Source organism: Mauremys mutica, chromosome 2 (assembly GCF_020497125.1).
Source record: "Mauremys mutica isolate MM-2020 ecotype Southern chromosome 2, ASM2049712v1, whole genome shotgun sequence".
Classification (NCBI taxonomy): domain Eukaryota; kingdom Metazoa; phylum Chordata; order Testudines; family Geoemydidae; genus Mauremys; species Mauremys mutica.
The window spans coordinates 121,131,252-121,152,582 of record NC_059073.1 but is presented as its reverse complement, the minus strand read 5'-3'; the positions used below and the strand labels follow the sequence as shown (position 1 = coordinate 121,152,582).

The following is a 21,331-nucleotide window of genomic DNA, read 5'->3' as shown; positions in this document are numbered from 1 at the left end:
CCCTTCCTGAGTCGCAGTCCTTCTACTCTTCTTCTTCCAGATGGACTTTAAGGCCAAATATTCAACCAGTCACCTGTCGCTCTGCTGTATTGTTATGGAAATTTAATATTAATTTGACAAGATTCTTATTTTAGTGTGTACATTTAAGGGGAATGTTTGACTCAAAAGCCCTACCAGCATCATACATTCAGATCCAAGTATTGAAATTGACCTTAAAAGAACAGCTCTCTTCTAAATTGTTCAAGACCCAAGTAAACATGCATAAAAGGGAAGGATTACCAGCTTGTGTTCCTAGGATTGTGAGGGGGGAGAAACTTTGCACTACTCTTATTAGTGTAGAATTACAACTTAGTGCACAGTTTGTTTTTCAGATCAGCTGTAAAAATGTAAAATATATATACAATAACAAAAATATAGTAAGGGTCTCATCAGAACACATGCAAAAAATATGTTTATCAGTCACCATTAGTGGTCTTTAGTTCTGTTTCAACAAATGTCAGCTATACAGAAAATCTAATGTCATAGAGCACCTTTTTTATTTAATGTATCTATCTCAAAACAGTTTATAAGATGAGTTAAATATGATCTAAGATATTTAGAATGCCAATCATAACTGGGGAGTGAAAATTATACTGTAATAACTGTAGGAAAATGGAATAGCCATTAGACATATATAATAGTGTAAAACACTCAGATATCTATCCCTGGCCTTGAGGTGGCACATTTTTTCTATATTAGTTTAACTATAGTGGGGGGGGGGGGGAGATAGCTCAGTGGTTTGAGCATTGGCTTGGGTTGTGAGCTCAATCCTTGAGGGGGCCACTTAGGGATCTGGGGCAAAAAATCAGTACTTGGTCCTGCTAGTGAAGGCAGGGGGCTGGACTCGATGACCTTTCAAGGTCCCTTCCAGTTCTAGGAGATAGGGATATCTTCAATTATTTTTATTTATTAACTGCAACATTGGTTGTATGGTTATTACAAGATAACAATACCTATCAATATATACTTACCACAGCTTTTTTAAAGATATCTCAAAAATTATACAGTGCTCTTTCAAAACAAAACAAACACAGGACTGCGAAATATCGGAACAAATTGCGTCCCAACCAAACATCGATCAGGATGCGGGACAAACGCCTGAAAATCGGGACACTCCCAATTTTATCAGGACATCTGGTCACCCTATTCTGAGGGGTGAGATATGTAAGTGCTTTATAATGCAAAGAACTTGAAGTAGTGTGTTATGTTTTGTTAATTGGATCAGTCAAGACTCAATGGAGAACTCATGAGAGAGAAATAATCTGTCACACATCCCTATTTCCACATCTCACAAGTCAGAAGCCTGTCTAATTACACATGCAGTCATGGGAATGTAAGACTCACAATAAAGAAGTTATGAGTAGGATGAACCAGAGGACCTTGTTTATAGACAGAAGAATTATCTGAGCATTCAAAGTGCCCTGTTTTCATTGAAATGTAGAGGGAAAAGTACAATGTCACTTTAAGTGGAAGGGGCACATAGTTTGATACCAGCATGGAAAGCCACTCAGATTTTCTCTAGTCAAACACGCTGCACGGGGAAGGGGAAGTAGAAAGGGGAAGATGACAAACAAGAACAAAAAATGTACATCTAGACTGTACTACCATTATATAGGACCCATCATCTTGACTAACTCAGGGTAAAAGGTCTAAAAGTTAACAGTGCATTGAAGCCTTTTGCCCAAAATAGCTGATATATAGTCTGGAAGAAACACTTTGGTACATGATTACTATGCATCTTGCTAACTCGAATGAATGGGAACTATGTCTGAGAAACTGAATCTGCTACACAGCAGAGCTAAAAGTAAAGGGAGGAAAAGATGAAAAATAAGTGTATCCTTATTAGTGACACAAACGCCTCAAAACAAAGTGCTCCAAGAAAAGAAGCTTGAGACACTTGAAAAGTCAGTAACAGCAATTTACTGTGTAAGGGGTCTCAGACACTAAGGAAATAGAAGTCTGGCCTGGCTTTATGACTAATTTTAGCCCCAAGCTCCTTAAATCAAATGTTCAGGAAGAGCCTATATATTTGGAGAGGAGCTACAAAATTACTAATGAGGAAAGCTTGGCAAGAATGAAGGAACATACCAGCTAGGGTAAAGATACTGGTATTCAACTGGAAAGAATTCTAAAAGCAGCAAGAGATTTTAAGACAAAATTTAAGCTGACTTACACCCAATGAAGTGGGTTTTAGCCCACGAAAGCTTATGCCCAAATAAATGTGTTAGTCTCTAAGGTGCCACAATTACTCCTCGTTCTTTTTACACCCAATGAAGTTCAAGGGAGTTGGACAAGAGTGTAAGATGTCTCAGAATTTGGCTCCTCGCTGCAATGGAAATAAAATATTACTTCCCTTTTGTAATGCACTGTGTAAGCCAGTGTGCCTCAATTCTGTTCCGTGAACTGCAGTTTGTCTGTGAAGCAGCTGGTGATGGCTCTCCTTGTTTGCAGCTACTACATTTCATTGGACGGTTACATTCAAATTAAATACCAACCTCATATTACTTTTTATGGAAGCAATTGCAGTAGCTGTCCCTGGAATGATCTGCGAAGAGAAGTGTTAGTGAAATTTTCTCTCTATTAATACGTGATCTTTGAGAAGACAATACTCATTACTAGGTGCCATTTATTCATTGGCAGAGTACAGAGCAGCCCTGCCCAGGGGACATCATCTCTCTGTGTCCTTGATCTAATGCTTTCCATGGAGCCCAGAAGCAGGGGGGGCGGGGAGGGGAAGGGATTCTCAGGATTTATTAAATGGGAAGGAAGTGGAGGAACAAGGAGAGGGAAATAAGTGGCAACGGCATTTTCTGCAGCTAAAAGAGGCAAATGAAAAAGAGAGAAGGCACATACAGTAGCAACAGAGCTCTCAGGTTCTTCCTATACACACAGCATTCCTTCTTTCCTGCTTGTGGGTGGATTAGTGTGAATTACATTTCACACTAACTCGCTAAAGGCCATGCATGCTCTATTAGGTTTTACCAAATGAAGATAATTGCTATTAAAATATTTTCTAGGTAATTGTGAAAATACAGCAAATATTTTAATAGCAATTACAGTACTTGTTGGGGGACCTGAGTTCAGCAAAAACATTACTGGAAAATAACTAAAAGAAAATATTCTTTTAGCCCTCATTAGTACTGCAGAAGAGAAAAATAAAGAGGGGAGGGATAGCTCAGTGGTTTGAGCATTGGCCTGCTAAACCCAGGGTTGTGAGTTCAATCCTTAAGGGGGCCACTTAGGGATCTGGGGCAAAAATTGGTCCTGCTAGTGAAGGCAGGGGGCTGGACTCAATGACCTTTCAAGGTCCCTTCCAGTTCTAGGAGATTGGTATATCTCCAATTATTACCTTTATCTGCCAGTAATTCAGCAGACAGTTTATTTGCTATACACTAGACCAGGGGTCGGCAGCCTTTCAGAAGCGGTGTGCCGAGTCTTCATTTATTCACTCTAATTTAAGGTTTCGCGTGCCGGTAATACATTTTAACATTTTCAGAAGGTCTCTCTCTCCCTCTAGAAGTCTATAAACTATTGTTGTATCTAAAGTAAACAAGTTTTTTAAAATGTTTAAGAAGCTTCATTTAAAATTAAATTAAACTGCAGATCTTATCAGTTTAGTGCAGTGGTTTTTAACCTGGAGTGCACGCACCCCCTGGGGCAGGGCTGGTGCAAGGATATATTGCACCCTAGGCAAAACTTCCACCCTACGCCCCCCCCCACTCACATCAGTTCATTGAGGGGCAAATCCCAACGAGCCTTTATAGACCCCAGGGGCCAGCCATGCCCAGGGGCTGCTCCCCAGACCAGGTTGCCCCCTCCCCACCCCCTGAACTCCCCTGGAGGGTGCACAGCCCCCTCGCGAGCCCTCCCCTCCCCAGCCCAGTGGCCCCCTCCCTGAGTCCACTCACTGGCTTTGCCGGGCTTGGGCTGCTGCAGCACCTCAGCAGGGAGGAGCCGCCTTCCAGAGGCACCGGAGAGCCAGAGCATCCCGCTTGTGGCAGCAGCGATCCCCAGCCACGGAGGAGCCGGGACAGTGCAGGGGATCAGCAACCCTGCAAAGGTGGTGGTGTCACTAGCGGGGAGCAGCTGTGACCCCCCCCTGCTCTTCCTGCCCAGGCTGTGCCCCAGTGCCCCCCAGGGGGCTCCTGCAGGCTGCAGTGGATGTATGCGGGCACCAGCCCCCATGCACCCCCTCGCTCCCCCCTCGCCTAGGATTACCATATTTCAATAATCAAAATCAATCCTAGCCCCGCCCCCATCCACTCCCTCCCACTTCACACCCCAACTGCCCCCGTCAGAACCCCCAACCCCCCCACTCCTTGTCCCCTGACTGCACCTTCCTGGGACCCCTGCCTCTAACTGCCCCCCAGAAGCCCACCCCCTACCTAAGCCTTCCTGCTCCTTGTCCCCTGACTGCCCCCCTAGAACCCTACCCCCTACCTGTCCCCTGACTGCCCCAACCCTTATCCACACCCCCATCCCCAGACAGACCCCCAGGACTCCCAACCCATCCAACCCTCCCCCTGCTCCCTAACTGTGCCCCAGGACTCCCCTTACCATGCCCATGCCCGTGGAGTGCTGAGGCAGTGGGAGAGGCAGAACTGCGGGAGGGGCAGCGGTGGCGGCGGCTCACACTTCCAGTCACCGCAGAACCCGAGGACGGTGAGAGGGGAGCTGGGAGGGCATGGTTGCCTGGGCTGTGGCCCGATGCCTCCCCCCCCGGGGGCTCCTGCAGCGGATGCAGCAGCAGGCTCAGGGCCCTATGCCCCGGCGGCTCACACTCCCGGGAGCCGCAGAACCAGAGCATGGTGAGGGGGGGAGCCGGGGGATGTGCCTGCTGCCGGTCTGGGGTCCCGGCCACCAGCCCTGCTCAGCCTCCTGCCGGCTGAGTGAATAGAACCCCAGGCCAGCAAGACGCTGCACTGGGCCAGAAGCCAGGACCCCGGCCAGCAGCTGCGTGCCAGGCAAAATCGGCACACGTGCCATAGGTTGCCGACCCCTGCACTAGACTGTGATGACAGAGCAATGCTGGTTAATTATTGAACCTACTGAAAAATGTATCAGGAGCTTTGCCTCCGTCTCTTTACTCTTCCAGCTGTTCACAATGTCAGATTACTGCAGCCTCATTCCCTGCCCCAGAAATTAGGGAATAGATCAGTCTAATAATAGTACACTGAGAAGAACTGATAAGCTTTCAACATATAGTCTAGCAGGAATTTACCATGAGCATAGAGTTTAAGGTAAGACGGGACCATTAGATCAAATTCTTGTCTGACCTCCTATATATCATAGACCTTTACATTTCACCCAGATACCCATATATTGGACTCAGTATCTTGTTAGACTAAAACATTTCAATCCTTGAGACTAAACAGTTGTGTTACATAGACAGAGACCAGGTAGAACCAAGGTGCCACTGATGCTCAATGCTCCTGCAATGGCAGAGTACTGATTATATGATATGCCCAGATGACCCCAGCAGGTGAACCATGCCTCATTCTGCAGAGGAAGGTGAAAAACCCCTAAGGACCTTGCCAATGAGGCCTTGAGGATAATTTCTTCTTGACCTCAGATGTAGTGATCAGTTTGATCCTGTGCATCTGAGCTAGACACACCAGCAAAGCATCTGAGGCCTGGTCTACACTAAGGCGGGGGGTCGAACTAGGGTACGCAAGTTGAGCTACGCAAATAGCGTAGCTGAACTCGAAGTACCCTAGTTCGACTGACTTACCCGTCCAGATGCGGCGGGGTCGAACTCCGCGGCTCCAAGGTCGACTCCGCCACCGCCGTTCGCGGTGGTGGAGTTCCGGAGTCGACCGGAGCGCGCGGGGAGTTCGAACTATCGCGTCTTGATTAGACGCGATAGTTCGAACTCCGAGAAGTCGAACTCACCGCGTCGACCCGGACGGTGAGTATAGACCTACCCTGAGAGAGGATTATCTGTACCACTTTAGAGCACTGGTCCATCCTATCCACTGTTCTGGCTCCAGCTGGGGCAATCATCGATGCTTCAGAACAGGGATCGTCAACCTTTGGCACGCGGCCCACCAGGGTAAGCCCCCTAGCAGGCAGGGCCGGTTTGTTTACTTGTCACGTCCGCAGGTTTGAACGATCGTGGCTCCCACTGGCCGCGGTTAGTAAGTAATAAGTAATAATTGGAGATATACCAATCTCCTAGAACTGGAAGGGACCTTGAAAGGTCATCGAGTCCAGTCCCCTGCCTTCACTAGCAGGACCAATTTTTTGCCCCAGATCCCTAAGTGGCCTCCTCAAGGATTGAACTCACAACCCTGGGTTTAGCAGGCCAATGCTCAAACCACTGAGCTATCCCTCCCCCCAATGGGGTCATCATCCCAGGCCAATGGGGACTGTGGGAAGTGGTGGCCAGCACATCCCTCGGCCCGTGCCGCTTCCTGCAGCCCCCACTGGCCTGGGACAGCAAACCGCAGCTAGTGGGAGCCGCGATCAGCCAAACCTGCAGATGCAGCAAGTAAACAAACCGCCCCAGCCCACCAGGGTGCTTACCCTGGCGGGCCGTGTGCCAAAGGTTGCCGATCTCTGCTTCAGAAGAAGGGTGAGGGAGGGAAAGTCCCAGAATATATCTGGTCAACTATGCACCAGGGGGAAAAAAATCCTTCTGAAAAAGGTGGATTCAGAGATGTTATGTCCTGTCTGCACTATTACTGAACCTAGGTTACCAAAAAAACCAAAAACACCTGTGGTTATTACTCTCATGGTTTCAATCATACTGCGGACAGGACCTGAGTTATTTCTAGTATTTTAATATAATTTTAGACATATTTTAATGTAAAAAGATTCTATAAGAAACTGTTTTCTCTGAGTCAGTTGGTGCCTGTAGCACAATTGCTTCTGCTGCTTTTCCTTGTACAATATTAGGTCCTGATCCTGCAAAGACTTAAGAATGTGTCACTTTTATTTACCTGAGTAGTCTCAGAGAGTATGTCATAAACAGATAGTTAAGGGTTAAGGTCTGTTTTACCTGTAAAGGGTTAACATGTAGTACCTGGTGACCACCTGACCAGAGGACCAATCAGAGATAAGATTTTTTCAAATCTCTGTGGAGGGAAGCCTTTGTCTTGGTGAGAACTGTTTTTGGATTTAACAGAGGACAGTCATGTCCCCAAGTTCTCCTGGAGTAGTTTCTACTAATTAATAGTGAGTATTAATTAGAAAGGCGAATTAGTCTTATGATTTGATTTCTATATTTGCAATTGTGTGTTTGCTAAAGGAAATGCTTTATTCCTGTTTGCTGATATTGCTTTTACTGAGAAAAGGGGGAGAGGGGATTCTCTCCAGAGATTGATAAGGTTATACCCTATGAGTGTCCAGCTTGGATTCATAGAGATTCTGTACTTTCTTTTTGTTCTCTTAATAAATTCTTTTCTTTTCTTTGGACTTGGTTAATTCCTTCCCTTGGGGAAATTCAGGGGAAGGGGAGGGGGAAGTGGGCTGCTTCCCTGTGTGTGTGAGATTCAAGGAGTTGAATCAGGGGGGAGGGGGAAGGTTCCTCCTCTGTGAATTGATCTGTGTTCCCAAGGGGGGAAACAGGGGTGTCCCGGCCCACGGAATTGACCGGGTGGTGGCAGCCGAAGGGGAGACCTACCCTAGGATTTTGGGGTGGGGGGAAGACATGCGGGTCCTCACTTTGAAACCGCCCAGTTTCAAGTGAGGGTAGACTCCTGACAGAGTAAGATTACACATATGCTTAAATCTTGGAGGATCAGAGCCTATAGTACAGTATGAACAGTTTAAATAGCATGTTTCCTTTGGGTGTTCAAATATTAAATACAAAAAAAAAATCAATGTCACTCAAACTTGATTCTGTAGGCCTATCTGGGCATAAGTTACTTGACTTAAGATGGACATCATTTCATAATGATGGGACCTAAATTAGCTATTGCTGTTCAAGAAAGATCTTGAAGTCATTGTGGATAGTTGTCTGAAAACATCCGCTCAATGTGCAGCAGCAGTCAAAAAGCTAACAGACTGTTAGGAACCACGAGGAAAGGGAGAGATAATAAAAAGTAAATATCATAATGCAAATATATAAATCCATGGTATACCCACATGTTGAATACTGCGTGCAGATCTGGTCATCCCATCTCAAAAAAAAATTTAGGATTGGAAAAGGTACAGAGAAGAGCAACAACAATGATTAAGGGTATGGAACAGCTTCCATATTAGGAGAGATTAAAAAGACTGGGAGGTTTCATCTTGGAAAACAGATGACTAATAGAGGATAAGATAGAGGTCTATAAAATGATGAATGGTGTGGAGAAAGTGAATAAGGAAGTATTATTGACCCTTTCACATAATACTAAGAACCCGGGATCTCCCAATGAAATTAGTAGGCAGCAGGTTTAAAACAAACATAAGAAAGTACTTGTTCTACAGATTTACTGTATTGTGTGAAGTTGTTGTCAGGGGATATTGTGAAGGTCAAAACTATAATGGGGTTCAAAAAAGAATTAGATAAGTTCATGGAGGATAGGTCCATCAATAGCTATTAGTAAATATGGTCAGGGTGCAACTCCATGCTCTGGATGTCCATAGCCTGTGACTGCCAGAAGCTGAGCGTTGACAACAGGGGATGGATCACTCGATGATTGCTTGTTCTGTTCATTCTCTCTGAAGCACCTGGTATTGGCCACTGTCAGAAGACAGGATACTGGGCTAGATGGACCATTGGTCTGAACCAGTATAGCCATTCTTATGTTCTCAGTGGGCAGGTGAATGGAAGGTTAAGCTATAAATAGGGGCTTAGCAAGCAGTATACAGAACTCAGGATATCTGTGCTAGCTAACACAAGCAGGAACACCCTGGTACTAGAGACAGTGGATAACTTGGAATGTAAAGATCAGGTTATATATGACCAGCACATCTGCAGAGCATGCTAGATAGGGATTGGCTCCTGAAAAGTAAGCAAGCCAATCATGAAATGTATGATGCAATGTATAGTTAAGAATGCATGTGTTATTAGTGTTAGTAAAAATACATATAAGGTAAAGTTTTCTGTGTAACTTTGGATGTGTGGTACACCCTATACCTGCCCCCTGTGCTGAGTCTGATCAACTCAGCGTAGTTTTGCTGTATGCAAGATAAAGGAACCCGAGTACCAAGACCAGAGACTGAGTTCTTGGGGAATGAGGTGGAAGAGGTCTCAGGAGAACCACAACAAACTTATGCTAAGAAACAGGGAAAATAGGAAAGCAGAGTTCTTAAAGGCCAAAAGGAAAATGAGCCATATTAATTCTGGGTGTAAGAAGCCAAGATTACCTGTGAAGTCAATGCAAGTTGTACAAATTTAAAGCATTGCTGAATTTGGCCCAAGTAAATTAAAAGGTATAAAGATAGGTTACTCACCCTGTGCAGTAACTGTAGTTCTTTGAGATGGGTCACCCTATCAGAGCTCCACCTCAGGTGCTCTGGAACTGGGTATTTTAGGTAGCAGTAGTGTTCAGCCCGTGCAAGTGCTCTACTCCACCTCATGCTGTGCACTGTGGGTATATAGAACTTTGTAGGCAAACCACCCTCAGTTCCTTCTCTATAGCAAAACTTTGTAGCAGAGAAATCTGAAGAAAAGGGGAAGGAGGGCATGTAATGGAGCTCCCATAGGGGAACACAATGCAAAGAATTACAGTTACTGCACAGGGTGAGTAACCTCTCCTTCTTCTTCAAATAGGGTCCCTAGAGGTGCTCCACTTCAGGTGAGTACCGAGCTGTATCCTCTCAGGAAGGGGAGGGGCCTTCAGAATCTAATCCAAAACTGAAGACGGTACAGTAGTGCCAGATACAGCACCAGAAGCTGAGTCATGATATTCAGAAAAGGTGTGTATGGCTCTACATATTTCAGTAATACAGTCAGATATTCATGGAGAGAGTCTTTGCTTGGCAACTGGAGATCCATTAGATCTGTCCGCAATAGAGACAAAATATCTGGGAGATTTTCTAAATGGTTTATTCCTGCCCAAGTAAAGTTTAATGCCATTCTGACATCAAGGGTATGTAATACCACATCCGCCTAATTCAGGTGGGGTTTACAAAAGAAGCACCAACTGGATGTGGTAAGGAAACCACATTTGTCTTGGCACATCAGAACTACCAGAATAATCCTGGCCTTGTCTTTCCTTACCTTGATCAGCACCTTGGATATCAGAGGAGTTCGAGGAAATGCATATAACAGACCCGACGTCCAATGAAGGAGAAAGGTATTTCCCAAGGAGTGGTGGCCCACTCCGCATCTTGAGCAGAACCATGGGCACTCTTGTATCTGGCCATGACAGAGGTCTATCTGCAGGACTCCCCAACACTGAAATATGCAGTAGAATATAATGGGATCTATCTCCCACTTGTGATACTCAGAGAAACATCTGCTGAGGGTATCTGCGGTGATATTCTGAATGCCCAGAAGGTAAGCTTGCTGAGATGCTGATATGATTTTGTATCACCAACTCCAGAGTCTCATTGCTTTGGTGCAGAGGGGAGGGTGATCTCACTCCCCCTTGACAACTAATATGAAACATGGGTAACCTATCATCTGTCATGATCTTTGCATATTTGCCCCAATCAATGGCATAAAATGGAGACGTGCATTCCTGACCACCATGAGTTCCATCAAGTTCATGTGTAGAGTGTTCTTGTGAGACAATCACCTGCCTTGAGCAACGTGAGTGTTGAGATGTGTGCCTCATCCCAACAGGGATATCTGTTATTACTGTTGTTAGAGATGGTTGAGTGAAGGGGACTCCTGTGCAAATGTTCTTTCCACCAGTTGAGGCAGAGACTATCTGTACCTGACGATACCGGGGGGGCAGAGGGACACAATTTAAAGGTTGGGGGCAGGGCATGTGACTGCCCCCACATATTGCCTCTAGGAGGAACCTTCTGGTCCAGGGCAGCCAATCTCATCAGCTCCTGTGGCTGCCTGTGAGAGCCTGGCAGGGGAGGTGGTGGCGGCCCGCCTCCTCTGCTCCCTGCCCAGGCCTGGTGGCTGGGGAATGGGCCTGAGTGAGCCAGAAACATGCTGGGGGGGAGGGGCACAGCCAGAGCCCCCCTTCTACCAGGCAGCCTGGCAGGGAGCAGAGAGGGCAGGCCTCTGCCACTTCCTCAGCTGGGCTCTCGTAGGCAGCCACCACGCTGCACAGAGGCATTGATTCAGAGCCACCACCCTCACCCTGCAGGAGAAGTGGCTCCGTCCTGCCCCCTCCTCTCCCTGCCCAGGCTCAGCTACCAAGTGAGCCAGAAACATGCCGCGCAGGAGATGGAGCATGAGAAGGACTGAGTCCCCCCTCTCCCCAACAGGCAAACCAGAGCAAGCCCTGCAAGGGCAGCTCGGCACTCACAGAAATCTGGTGGGGGATGTGACTCCATGTGCCCCACCATGCATTGCCTCTTGAGTTGAGGGACTTCTTCATGACAGTAGGAACCCAGAATAGTTTGTTCAAGATGCATTTGCTTGGCAAATAACTATTTCTGAGCCACCTGTGGAGGCAGCGCACGTGCAACCTGACATGGTTTACCACAAAAGTCCCAGCTGCCAAATGCCCCAATAACTGGAGACAGTTTTTCACTTATGTCTGGGGCTGATTTGGACAGTAGTGACTAAATTTGATAGGGTTGTAAACCTGTGCATTGAGAAGTATGTTTTGGCAGCAAGTTCCTATGAACTTCCATCTTTGCATTGAGGCCAACGTGGACTTCTGAATTTTTAATTGCAGTCTCAGGCTGAAACTATGTCTACACTAGAGAGCTTACAGTGGCACAGCTGTACCGATGCAGCTGCACCATTGTAAGATCTCCTATGTAGCCACTTTATGCCAACAGGAGAGAGCTCTCCTGTTAACATAATTAAATCAACTCCAATGAGCGGTGGTAGCTATGTTGGTGGGAGAAGCTCTCCCACCAATATAGTGCTGTGCACACTACCACTTATGCCAGCATAATGTATATTGCTATGGGGTGTGTGTGTTTTTTTCACATCCCTGAGCAATATAAGTTTTGCCAACAAAAGTGGTAGTGTAGACATGGCCTGAGAAATAGATCTATGGTCTTCTGAGTGGCCACTGAGGTTTCACTGTAGGAATGTCCCTTTTGCAGCCAATTGTCAAGCTATCGGAATAGTAGGATTCCTTCTCTGCGAAGATAAGCCACTACCACTGACAGAACCTTCAAAAACACTCTGGGAGCAGAAAAGAGAGACCAAATGGAAGCACTCTGTATTGAAAGTGGTTTTTGCCTAGAATGCAACATAAGGAACTTCTGTGAAAAAGGCGAATCACTATATGGAAATATGCATCTTGTAGGTTGAGGGCCAAGAACCAGTCCTTTAGGGCCAATGATGGTAGTATTGCTGCATGTGTTATCAGTATGAACTTCTGTATCTTCACGAACCTGTGGAGGAGCCTTAGACTCAGAATGGGTCCCCACCTGCCATTCTTTTTCAGAAACAGGAAGTACTTGGAATAAAACCCCTTTCCTCTGTGTTTTACAGTAACTGCTTCTGTGTTCTGCTTCTATGTTCAGGAGGGAGTCTATTTCCTGCTTTTGAAGGTACTTATGAAATGGGTCCTTGAAGAAGGATAGGGAAAAAGGGTGGGAGGGAGTAAGGAAAGTAAAGTGGATGGAACATCCTGCTCATTCGATCTCCACAAATCACTTGTCTGAAGTGATATGCTCCCAAGCATGTCAGAAGTGAGAAAGGCATGTGAACAGTTGCAGCTGATAAGGAGAAGGGTGACTCAGAACCTCGACCACCCACCAAAATTGGTGTTTCAAAGATGAGGCTTGTGAGATCAATGCTTGTGTAGCAGTCAGTCTCTTTATCTAGAACCTCTTCATATTTTGTATGGATTCATAAGATCTTTGGGGGCTGGGGAATTGAGCAGGACAAGATCTCTGTGCTGTCTGGGACTTATTAAATTTATGGTCAGGTGTGTAAATTCCCAGAGACCACAAAGTGGCCCAGGAATCTTTTAATGTATGCAGAGACTTGTCTGTATTCTCCACAAACATGTATAAGCCATTGAAGGGAAGCTCTTCAACTGTATTCTGGACCTTCTTCAGAAATCCTGAGAGTTGAAGCCAGAAGGCTCTTCTGATGACCACCTCCATAGAAACATAGTTACTTGCTATGTCAGTGGCATCCAGCAAGGCCTGCACAGATGTTCTGGCAAGAAGCTGACCCTCTGTAATGATTGCCTGGAACTAGCTCCTCTGCTGTGGTGGTAGATGCTCAATTAACAAAGTGAACTTTGAGTAATTGGTGTGATTATATTTCACCATCCACACCTGATAGTTAGCAATTCTAAACTGCAGAGATGTAAACAAATATGATTTGCAACCAAATACATTTGAGATACTTCTGAATTTTGTCATATGGTATTGATTTAGCATAGTGATGCCTTACACATTCATGTACAGCCTTGACAACTAGAGAGTTGGAAGAGGGATGAGAAAACAGAACCTCTGAATCTTTAGATGGAACATAATATTTCCTATCAGCCCGTTTACAGGTGGGCAATATTGTTGTTAGGGTATGCCAGATTACTTTTGCAGGCTACAGAAGAGCCTCATTAATAGGTAGTGCAAGTCAGGCAGATGATGCTGTGTGCAATATATCAAGCAGTTTATATTTTAACTTCTTAGTCTCCTCAAGTGGAATTTGTAAGGCATTCGCTGTCCTTTCAATGAAGTCCTGGAACTGTTTGAAGTCATCAGCCAGGGATGGTGAGGCAGGCATAACTGCTTCATTAGGGATGAAGAAGAGAGGTTGGTTGGCAGGATGTGACTAATTTGTCCACTTTCATCTCCTATTTCTCAAAGATATCTTCTTCTGGATCAGACCTTTTTGAGAGAGAGGAGGGGAGGGACTGTCTACCCTTGTCATGGCAACAAGTGATGCTAAGGGTCCTAGAGAATTATTGGCAGTATGCTGCCCATGGATCCCAGTATGGTCAATGAAGGGGGTCCACATGATGTACGTGGAGGAACTCAAGCTCTCTTTCCTAAAGTCCTATTGAGAGGATTCTTGAATCTTCCACTTAGAAGCTCTAGAGGAGTGTTGCACCAAAGTGACAGAGACAGTCAACTTACTCAGGAGACCAATGTACGGGGAGAGAAGGCAGTCCCTGGCCTGAGTGAGAAGCTGGACGGTGGGAGCTCTCCATCATAAGGAAACAATTTAATTTCCTGTTTTTTTCCGGGTCTCGATTTTAAGACCAGGCAAAAATTTCCTTGGGGAATCAATGCACCGCTATTCCCCCCCCCCCCCAAGTGTAACGGACCATACCAGGACTGCCTGTTGCTCACTAGGATAGCCTCCTGACAGAGAAGGCAATGTTTAAAACTTGGAGAGCCAGGCATAGCCACCCAGCAATCTATAGTTGCCCTCAGGGAAAAATTGAAAGGATAATGGTCCTTACAACCATTTTTTTAACTAGAACAATAACTAAGATAAGTAAAACTATGAGAAAAACTGCAATTGAACTAAGCTCAACTTGGACTCCATCTCAGGCCAAAGCGGTTGAGAAGGAACTGAGAGTTGTTCACCGCCACAGCTCTATATCGCCACAGCGCAGAGCACAAGGCAGAGTAGAGAGCATGCATGGGCTGAACTGACACTGCTACCTAAAAATTTCTGATCAAAGGTGCATGGGATGTATGTGCACCTGAAGTGGACCACCCATAGGGACACTACTTGAAGAAGAGCTGTCTGTTTTATATGGTGTTATTGGTGTTATTTAGTGTTGCAGAACTTACTTACTTTTTATAATTAATTAAAAAGGCCCCAAGAGTTTGCATGGTTTAACAATTAAAAGTTCAATGGAACCCTACATGTAAAGGTAAATATATAGGGAGTCGTCGGATGCCACTTACAACGCTTTTCAATTGACTGCCTATTTCGCCCCTACAGCACTTGTTTCGCCCTTATGAAATTTGATTTGCATAAAGTTCGCTTGAAATCACTTCCTGGTTACATTATACTGGTAGGGAGGAGGAAGTAGTCACTTCTGATTGGCTTCAAGGCAGCAGGGGCACTTGTTGCCAGGTAGGGTTGCTGCTTGTTTTTGATTGGCTCCCTGCCCTGGGCTTAGCCAATCAGGACGTTTGAACAGTGATTGGCTAAGGCTCAGCATGTGTGCTGTTCTCCCTGCTCTTCCCTGATTGCTAAAAGAGGAGACAGAAGGGGCTTCAGTTAGACAGGAAGGGGGTGGAAGGGTGTTCTAGTATGAAAAAGGCTGAACTACCTCTCTCTATATATTTGGTGTTATTCCATTAACAGTGAAAACTGAAGACTGACAGAGTGTATGAAGGATTTATTTGGGGGCGGGGGAAGTCAATCAATTGCATACCAAGATGGCAAACAAATATCCTTTGGGTTTAACCATAGTGCAAAATATTTGTGCTCCAGAAGAGATTAAAGGCATTTACCAGAACAGAATTCATAACTCTGTTACCTCACTTTTAATTAAAATTCCTATGCATTAATTCATGAAACTCCTTTGAACTCTACTCTGTTATTGTCAGTTGAAGCAAACCTGGAAGGCCCTGGGAAGCATTCCGGTTGGGTCCCTTAATACAGCAAAAGCTATTGTCACGTTCATAGAATATCAGGGTTGGAAGGGACCTTAGCAGGTCATCTAGTCCAACCCCCTGCTCAGAGCAGGACCAATCCCCAGACAGATTTCAGCTGACAATAAACCATCAGTATATAACTTCATAGAGTGTTAAATGCATGTTTTAGGTTCAATTCTCTTGCTTGTTCAGAATGATTGGACAGCTTTTAACAAAACTCTTCAGTTTAACTGGATTTAGATGTTAAAAATATATTTTTTTTTTACCTGTTCACAGTAGAATTGCTTTGATCGTGTGTATATCTCCAGGAACGAAACATCCCTTCCTTGCTATTATTTTGACTGAGCTGCAATAAGTAGAAAGAATATCTATAAAAATACTATTGATATATTTTAGAATAAGCACCAAGAATGCAAAATGAAATAAATGGCATAATTAAAGTTATTTGACAAACAAATCCCACCTGTGTTCCAGTCCTATTTTTTGACAACCTAAGATCTGCCAGTTGTTCCACTGCTGTTGTGTAAGCATCCTGTAAAACAGAAGAGCAACTACACTATTTACTATGTCTGAAGACACTTTTCAGGCATGATCACTTATTTATCTTGGATCTTTTGGTCCAAATATTGTCCTCAGTTAAAACCATGCAACCCCATTTGCTTCAGTGAAGTTCCAAGTGTGCAATTAAGGGCTGAATTTAGCTTTCAATAAAACATTTAAATCGCTGTGTGAATTTAGTGCTCATGAAAAGTGATGGCTTGAGAGGCCTGGAATCTCACAGAAAAAGTACAGCACATGGGCAGGGCTTCTTTACATAGCAATGTTGTCCAGGTGGAATCACTTCTCTATAGGTGTCAGGGCAAATATTACTCCATATTAGTAGTCTCCATGCTCATTCAATTTTTGACCTCTCTGTTGAGACTACCAGTTCAGACAAGGTGTGAAACCTGCAGACAGAAAGAGTCATGGATTGGCTGTGTCCCTGGGCTAATGTGATTTGTCACAGACGCTCAATTCTTATTAGAATGTACTGTTAGAACACATGGAGGAGCAGCAACATATGCACCTGGAGCAGCAGAAAGATTCCTGCTGTGGTAAACATGGCCTACTGAGCTTCAACTTCTCAAGCCTGTTTTAGGCCTGGTCTACACTAGGCGTTTAAATCGGTTTTAGGAGCCTAAAACCGATTTAACGCCACAGCCGTCCACACTAGGAGGCACCTTATATCGATTTTAATGGCTCTTTAAATCGGTTTCTGTACTCCTGCCCGACGAGAGGAGTAGCGCTAATATCGGTATTAACATATCGGAATAGGGTTAGTGTGGCCGCAATCGACGGTATTGGCCTCCGGGAGCTATCCCACAGTGCACCACTGACCGCTCTGGACAGCATTCTCAACTCGGATGCACTGGCCAGGTAGACAGGAAAAGCCCCGCGAACTTTTGAAATTCATTTCCTGCTTCGACAGCGTGGAGAGCTCATCATCACAGGTGACCACGCACAGCTCATCAGCACAGTTAACAATGCAGTCTCCTGAGAATCGAAAAAGAGCCCCAGCATGGACCGCTCGGGAGGTAATGGATCTGATCGCTATATGGGGAGAGGATTCAGTGCTAACAGAACTGCGTTCCAAAAGACGAAATGAAAAAGTATTTGAAAGAATTTCTAAGGCTATGACGGATAAAGGCCACAGCAGGGACTCCGTGCAGTGCAGAGTGAAAGTTAAGGAGCTCAGACAAGCCTACCAGAAAACCAAAGAAGCAAACGGAAGGTCCGGGGCAGGTCGAAAAACATGCCGCTTCTATGATGACCTGCATGCAATTTTAGGGGGCTGCGCCACAAGTACCCCACCCCTGACCGTGGATTCCGAGGTGGGGGTTGTAATCTCTGCCATGTCAGACGGGGAAGATGAAGAGGAAGAAGAAGAGGAAGACCTCGCAGAGAGCACACAGCACTCCGTGACCCCCAGCAGCCAGGAGCTTTTTATCACCCTGACGGAATTACCCTGCTCCCAGCCCTCACAAGCAACTATTCCAGAGAATGACGCCATGGAAGGGAGCTCTGGTGAGTGTACCTTTGCAAATAGCAAACAGTGTTTTTTAAGCAAGCCTTTTTTAATGATTGATTTGCCCTGAGGACTTGGGACGCATTCGCAGACAGTATAGTTACTTAGAAAAGTTTGTTAACATGTCCGGGGATTGAGAGGAAATCCTCCAGGGACATCTTGATGAAGCGCTCCTGTAGGTACTCCAGAAGCCTTTGCAGAAGGTTTCTGGGCAAGGCATCCTTGTTCCGCCCACCATGGTAGGACACTTTACCATGCCATGCATGTAGCAAGTAATCAGGTATCATTGCGTGGCAAAGCATAGCGGCGTATGGTCCCGGTGACTGCTGGCATTCAAGAAGCATCCGCTCTTTATCTTGTTCTGTTATCCTCAGCAAAGTGATATCGTTCAGGATAACCTGGTTAGAAATCAGGAATTTAAGTAAGGGGGGTGGCCATTTTTCTACTGGGTTCGTGGAATGCAGCAGCTTAAAAAAAACACTTTCCTGCACGTAGCGAAGCGGGGGGAGGGGAGGAGTGAAATGCCGATGATCTTTTCTGTTTGGTCATCGGCGAGGCGATCTTCCCCAAGCTACCGGACAAGCAGTGGGTGGGGGGGAGGGGGAAGGTTGTTGATTAGCAGGGAGCTAGCGTGGTATTAGCCATGCGTTGGGGGGGAGGGGTAAATCACTGAGACAGTGGCTTACCATGGCCGCATGCAAGCTGAATCCTGATGCCTGGACCTGTGTCTGAGATCTGTAACCCAAGAGCTGCAAGCAGGCACTATTAAGATGAAAAATGCGACCTTGTAGGGAAATCACATGTGCTATGTAAGGTGAATAGTGCTTTTCACTGTGAAAGAGTATAACCATTGTTCTGTAAAATGTATCTTTCTAAATATTTATCTCCCTCATGCAGCTGCAAATTTTTCAAGCGTCCCTCCTCCATCCCAAAGGCTAGCACAGATAAGGCGGAGGAAAAAGAAGACGCGAGATGAGATGTTCTCGGATATTATGGAAGTTACACGCAATGAAAGAGGTCATCTGAATGAGTGGAAGGACGTGGTTTCAAATTACAGGAAAGAGGCCAGTGAACGTGAGGACAGGAGGGACAACCGAGATGAGAGGTGGCGGCAGGAAGACCGGCAGGAAAATCAGCGGTTGCGGCAGGAAGATCAGCGGTGGCGGGATGCAACTCTGGGGCTGCTGCGTGATCAAACTGACATGCTCCGGCGTCTTGTGGAGCTTCAGGAACGGCAGCAGGATCACAGAGTGCCGCTGCAGCCCCTGTATAACCACCCTCCCCCCTCACCATGTTCCTTAGCCTCCTCACCCAGACGTGTAAGAACGCGTGGGGGGAGGCTCCGTGCACCCGCCCACTCCACCCCCGTGGACAGCCCAACCAGAAGGATGTCGTTACTCTGAATTTTTTTTTTAATGGCCTTCTCCATCCCTCCTTTCCTCCTCCCAAAGCACACCCTTACTTCTCTCCCTCTTTTTATAATGAATCAATAAAGAATTCATGCTTTTTAAATGAGAGTGACTTTATTTGCATAAGTAAGCTGTACTCGAAGGGGGAGGGGGAGTTGCTTACAGGGACTGAGTCAATCAAGGGGGTTGGGTGTTCATCAACAAACACAGCAGTCACACTGTACCCTGGCCATTGATGAAGCTCGTTTTCAAAGCTTCTCTGATGCGCACCGCTTCCTGGTGTGCTCTTCTAATCTCCCTGGTGTCTGGCTGCGCGTAATCAGCGGCCAGGTGATTTGCCTCAGCCTCCCACCCCGCCATAAAGGTCTCCCCCTTACTCTCACAGAGATTGTGGAGAATACAGCAAGCAGCAATAACATAGGGGACATTGGTTTGGCTGAGGTCTGAGCGAGTCAGTAATGTGCGCCAGCGCGCCTTTAAACGGCCAAATGCACATTCCACCACCATTCTGCACTTGCTCAGCCTGTAATTGAACAGATCCTGACCACTGTCCAGGCTGCCTGTGTATGGCTTCATGAGCCATGGCATCAAGGGGTAGGCTGGGTCCCCCAGGATAACGACAGGCATTTCAACATCCCCAACTGTTATTTTCTGGTCTGGGAAGTAAGTCCCTTGCTGCAGCCGTTTAAACAGAGTAGTGCTTCTGAATACGCGAGCGTCATGAACCCTCCCTGGCCATCCCGCGTGGATGTTTGTGAAACGTCCCTTGTGATCCACCAGTGCTTGCAGCACCATTGAAAAGTACCCCTTCCGGTTTACGTACTGGGTGCCCTGGTGCTGCGGTGCCAAGATAGGGATATGGGTTCCATCTATCGCCCCCCCACAGTTAGGGAATCCCATTGCAGCAAAGCCATCCACTATGGCCTGCACGTTTCCCAGAGTCACAACCTTTCGTAGCAGCAGCTTAGTGATTGCTTTGGCTACTTGCATCACAGCAGCCCCCACAGTAGATTTTCCAACTCCAAATTGATTCCCGACTGACCGGTAGCTGTCTGGCGTTGCAAGCTTCCACAGGGCTATCGCCACTCGCTTCTCTACTGTGAGGGCTGCTCTCATCTTGGTATTATGGCGTTTCAGGGCAGGGGCAAGCAAGTCACAAAGTTCCATGAAAGTGCCCTTACGCATGCGAAAGTTTCGCAGCCACTGGGAATCGTCCCACACCTGCAACACAATGCGGTCCCACCAGTCAGTGCTTGTTTCCCGGGCCCAAAATCGGCGTTCAATGGATAGAATCTGCCCCATTACCATCAGGATCTCCAAAGCGCCGGGGCCCGCGGTTTGAGATAATTCTGTGTCCACGTCCTCATCACTGTCATCGCCGCGCTGCCGTATCCGCCTCTTACTCGCCTCGGTTCGAAGGTCCTGGTTCAGCATATACTGCACGAGAGTGCGCGAGGTGTTTAAAACATCCACGATTGCGGTATGGAGCTGAGCAGGGTCAATGCTTGCTGTGCTATGGCGTCTGCACGGTTCACCAAGCAAAAAAGGCGCGAAACGGTTGTCTGCCGCTGTCAGCGAGGGAGGGAGGGGTGAGGCTGTACCCAGAACCACCCGCGAAAATGATTTTTGCCCCATCAGGCACTGGGATCTCAACCCGGAAATGCCAAGGGGCGGGGGAGGCTGCGGGAACTATGGGATAGCTACGGGATAGCTACCCACAGTGCAACGCTTCAGAAATCGACGCTAGCCTCGGACCATGGACGCACACCACCGATTTAATGTGTTTAGTGTGGCCGCGCGCACTCGATTTTATAAAATCTGTTTTACAAAACCGGTTTATGCAAATTCGGAATAGTCCCGTAGTGTAGACGTACCCTTAGATGCGTCAGGCTACCCTCCTTAGGCAATAAATCAGCAGTGCTGCTAAACTCAATCCATGAGAATGAACGAGTTAGTCAACTTTCTATTGAGAGCCTCATTCTGTTACCAGGTTGGGCTGATGGTACAGAGATGATGTCCTAACCCAGTGTCCCATCATCTGTGAACCTGGCCCCAAGACGGAGATGAGAGCAAGAGCAGACTGGGTCCTATTGCTTTCTGCCATACTGGGACAAACGAGAAGATAGGAAAGGCTTTATTCAGACGGAAGAATTCACGCCCTGAGACCTTACTGTTGAATTCTGCAGAACTCTGAAGCTAATACTGACTTATTGCTCTAATTCAG

The 21,331-nt window shown here is 46.3% G+C and overlaps 1 protein-coding gene across 5 annotated transcripts in view; it reads right to left on the bottom strand.

Moving 5' to 3' along the window:
• FAM217A (family with sequence similarity 217 member A) overlaps window positions 1-21,331 on the bottom strand; it is a 31,945-nt gene that overhangs the window by 7,067 nt on the left and 3,547 nt on the right. For all 5 annotated transcript variants that reach the window (XM_045005686.1, XM_045005689.1, XM_045005687.1 and 2 more), the window contains 2 exons: window positions 16,097-16,165; window positions 15,900-15,979 (listed from right to left, as the gene is read on the bottom strand). In XM_045005686.1, the coding sequence (XP_044861621.1) occupies window positions 15,900-15,979; window positions 16,097-16,165 (149 nt within the window). The remainder of the gene's footprint in view (window positions 1-15,899; window positions 15,980-16,096; window positions 16,166-21,331) is intronic.